This window comes from Grampus griseus (assembly GCF_964374135.1).
Source record: "Grampus griseus genome assembly, chromosome: 3".
In the NCBI taxonomy this organism is placed as follows: Eukaryota; Metazoa; Chordata; class Mammalia; order Artiodactyla; family Delphinidae; genus Grampus; species Grampus griseus.
Window position 1 is genome coordinate 65,381,358 of NC_139019.1, and position 3,146 is coordinate 65,384,503.

At 37.3% G+C, this 3,146-nt stretch overlaps 1 protein-coding gene across 1 annotated transcript; it reads left to right on the forward strand.

Moving 5' to 3' along the window:
* Positions 1-848: 848 nt before the first annotated feature.
* LOC309820175 (cytochrome c oxidase subunit 6A1, mitochondrial-like) lies at positions 849-1,154 on the forward strand (the record flags this gene model as incomplete). Its single annotated transcript, XM_082650768.1, has 1 exon — positions 849-1,154. The coding sequence occupies one exon, from the start codon at positions 849-851 to the stop codon at positions 1,152-1,154; it is 306 nt and encodes a 101-aa protein (XP_082506894.1).
* Positions 1,155-3,146: the final 1,992 nt, after the last annotated feature.

Below are 3,146 nucleotides of genomic sequence, written 5' to 3' on the forward strand. Positions count from 1 at the left end.
GATGGCAAGGTATTTGGAAAGCAAGCTCAACAGTACCATTATGAGAGGAAAAGGAAAAGAGATGACAATTTCAAGTTTGAGGCCACAGAAATTGAGGGAATAGAAGTGCCATTAACAAAAGTGAGGCTACCGGAAGGAAAAGCTGACTTCAGGGCAGACACCATTAGGTCAATTTTACATACATTGTTTTTTATGTACATCTGGGTGAGACTGCCCCGTGGACAAATGGAAATGTAAGCTCCAACAGGAAAGGCCTGTGTCTGTCTTGCTCCCTTTGCCCCATGGTATCTCTGAAGCCCAGCATATAACAGGTGATCAATAAACACTGCTGAATAAATGAAGAATGGCTGAAAGTCTACCCAATACTCTGAGTTCTTATGATACATGATTACAGTTTTTCATGCTTGTTTCTCTTTATTTATAGATTCTGCTTTATACACATGCGTCTTAGATCTCCATTTCTGAGTGCCCTCAACCCTTGTTTGTTGAATTAATGTTAGTAGATGCTCTTTAGTCGTAGTTTATGTACAACCCCATTCACAATTCTCATCTGCTTTTAGCATATTCAAATAAGATAAAACTCACTAAATGCCATATTAATATAAATAGAGAAATATACATATCCCTAATACTTAGTTTAAGGAAAGAGCAATACATATAAGTAACTACAGGTATAACTACGTAAATAACCATCAGCATTTCAACATTCGGTTATTCTGTTTGGTTAAGAGCCTACTTGAAGTTGTCAAATATTACATTTCCTTTCAACTACAAAGAGCCTGAAAAAGACTGTTGGGCAACAACCTGGAAAAGATTATTTAAAAGGTAAATATGGGTCCTGGTCGAAGATGGCAGCGGCAGCTGGAGCCCAGGTTTCTGGGCTGCTAGGTCGTTCCCGGCTGTCGAGCCAGCCTATGTCGAGTGGTGCCCACAGTGGCGCCCACAGCGAGGAGGGCTCAGATCGCCTGTGGAAGGCCCTCACCTTCTTCGTGGCGCTCCCCGGGGTGGGAGTGAGCATGCTGAATGTCTTCCTGAAGTCGCACTACGGAGAGGAGGAGAGACCCGAGTTCGTCGCCTACCCCTATATCCGCATCAGGTCCAAGCCCTTTCCCTGGGGAGATGGTAACCATACACTTTCCATAACCCTCATGTGAATCCGCTTCCAATTGGCTATGAAGACGAACAAAGAGAACCTGGACCACTACCCAGTGAAGACCACAGCACTGGTTTGAACCATTACTCTGCACACATGGACCAGAAAATTGTACGGGACCTTAAGCTCACCTCCTTGTATCCAGTGATGACCATTATACTGATCTTCCATCCCTTTGCTTATAGCAGGAGATGGCTTAAATAAATAGCTTAGTCACGAGCTGAAAAAGAAAAAAAAAAAAAGGTAAATATGTTTTAATTTCATGAATGGCTGGAGATTCCCTATACTCAGCAGTAACATATGACTCACATTTGTCCATGGCACAAACTTGTAGAGTAAATACAGATCACAAAACTGACTGTCTCACAAGGCTCCTGTGATACAAACTTTTCCCAAGGTCCTCTCTCTCCTGCTGCAGTGTGTGAGGGCCTCCATAAGGAACATGGTGTTTCTATTTCAGAAAAACTGCACATCCCATATTCTATTTTAAAAGATTTGACAATGTATGAGCAGTGTATATATTTATATTGAAAAGGTCTCTTTGGTCATTATGGATGATTCACTGGAGATGTTCCTCATAAGCAGGGTTTAATAGTAAAATATAAATTCAAAATTTTAATCTGCAGTGATTCGCCCTACCCCTTGGACTGAGATGGCTTCATGAAAGTTAGGGGTTTTTTTTTAAAGGCAAACCTTGAAAACAACATCTGGTGTTGAGTTCAGAAATTAGAACCAGATATGCTTCCTTATCCATATTTCGGTTCACATGAGTAGGCTGCCAGAATGGTGAAAGGGAAAAGGTTTGCTAATTTAATTTTTGTCTTGTTTTTAAAGAAATAATAGAAATATTTTTATGCTCAAAGTAGTTATGGGTCTTTTTAAGTATACAGAACATCCCTGAATATACATAAAGAAATATTAGAATTAATGTAAATTTTAGGTAATAGTTAGCATTGTAACAATTCACATTCAAAGGATTCGCCAAGGGTTTCCTCTAAGTAACAAGAGCTAGACAGTATAAAGGCCTCATAGATTGCTTTTAAAACCAGTTTTCCAAATAATTTATGGTATATGTATTCCTCAAGAAAACTGAGACAGCTAATAACTATTTGATTCAGCTATATTTCGAGCATTAGTATACATCCCATTCAGAATGCCAACATGAAAGAGCAACTAGAATTTTTGTTTTCTAAAACTTCAACAATAACTAAAGGTATGCACAGAAATGTTGGGGATGGTGATTAATAGAATTCTAATTTGGTGTTTATAATTTACCAAGCACTACAGAGCCTATTTTATTTTGCATTTATAATAAGCTTAAAGTAAACCAAGCATATATTGTTATTTCCATTTAACAGATGTTAAAATTGAAATCTTCAAACATAATGTGTTACATAGTTACTTTCGTAGATCCAGTAAGTACTAGAACCTAGATCGTCTGTATCTTAGAGCTTTTTCTATTATTTCATAATAGCTTTCTGCATGATGATAATCCAACAAACTGTATCCCTTATTGGCTGGTATTTGAAACCTAGGTTTTAACTGCACTCAATTCTAGAAAAATCAATCTGAGCGAAACATCAGCATTAAAAAACAGACATACTAACATTGCACTTGGAATATCTGTGTGGTAAGGAATCCATTAGATCCGGAACTCATTACTTTGACAGGATATCTCTATTAATGAATTGTTCTAATTGACTTTGTAAGTATGATTTTTATCTTCTACTTTTTTTCAATTGTTTTACATGTAAGTTTCTCCATAATCTTTCCATTTCAAGCAATTCTACATCATGAAAATATGTCCTTTGTTCATCCAAGTGTAGAAAGGGTATAACATTGTCTAATGCATTTGCTACATCAATAAGATTTATTTTCCTTTTTTGGTGGGGTGGGGGTGAAAAGGCATCTTTTAAATTCTGCTCTACATCTTACAAATGAGAAAATTGAAATGGAATGTTTCCCTTTTTTAAAATAGGGTTTTTCTTGGTGG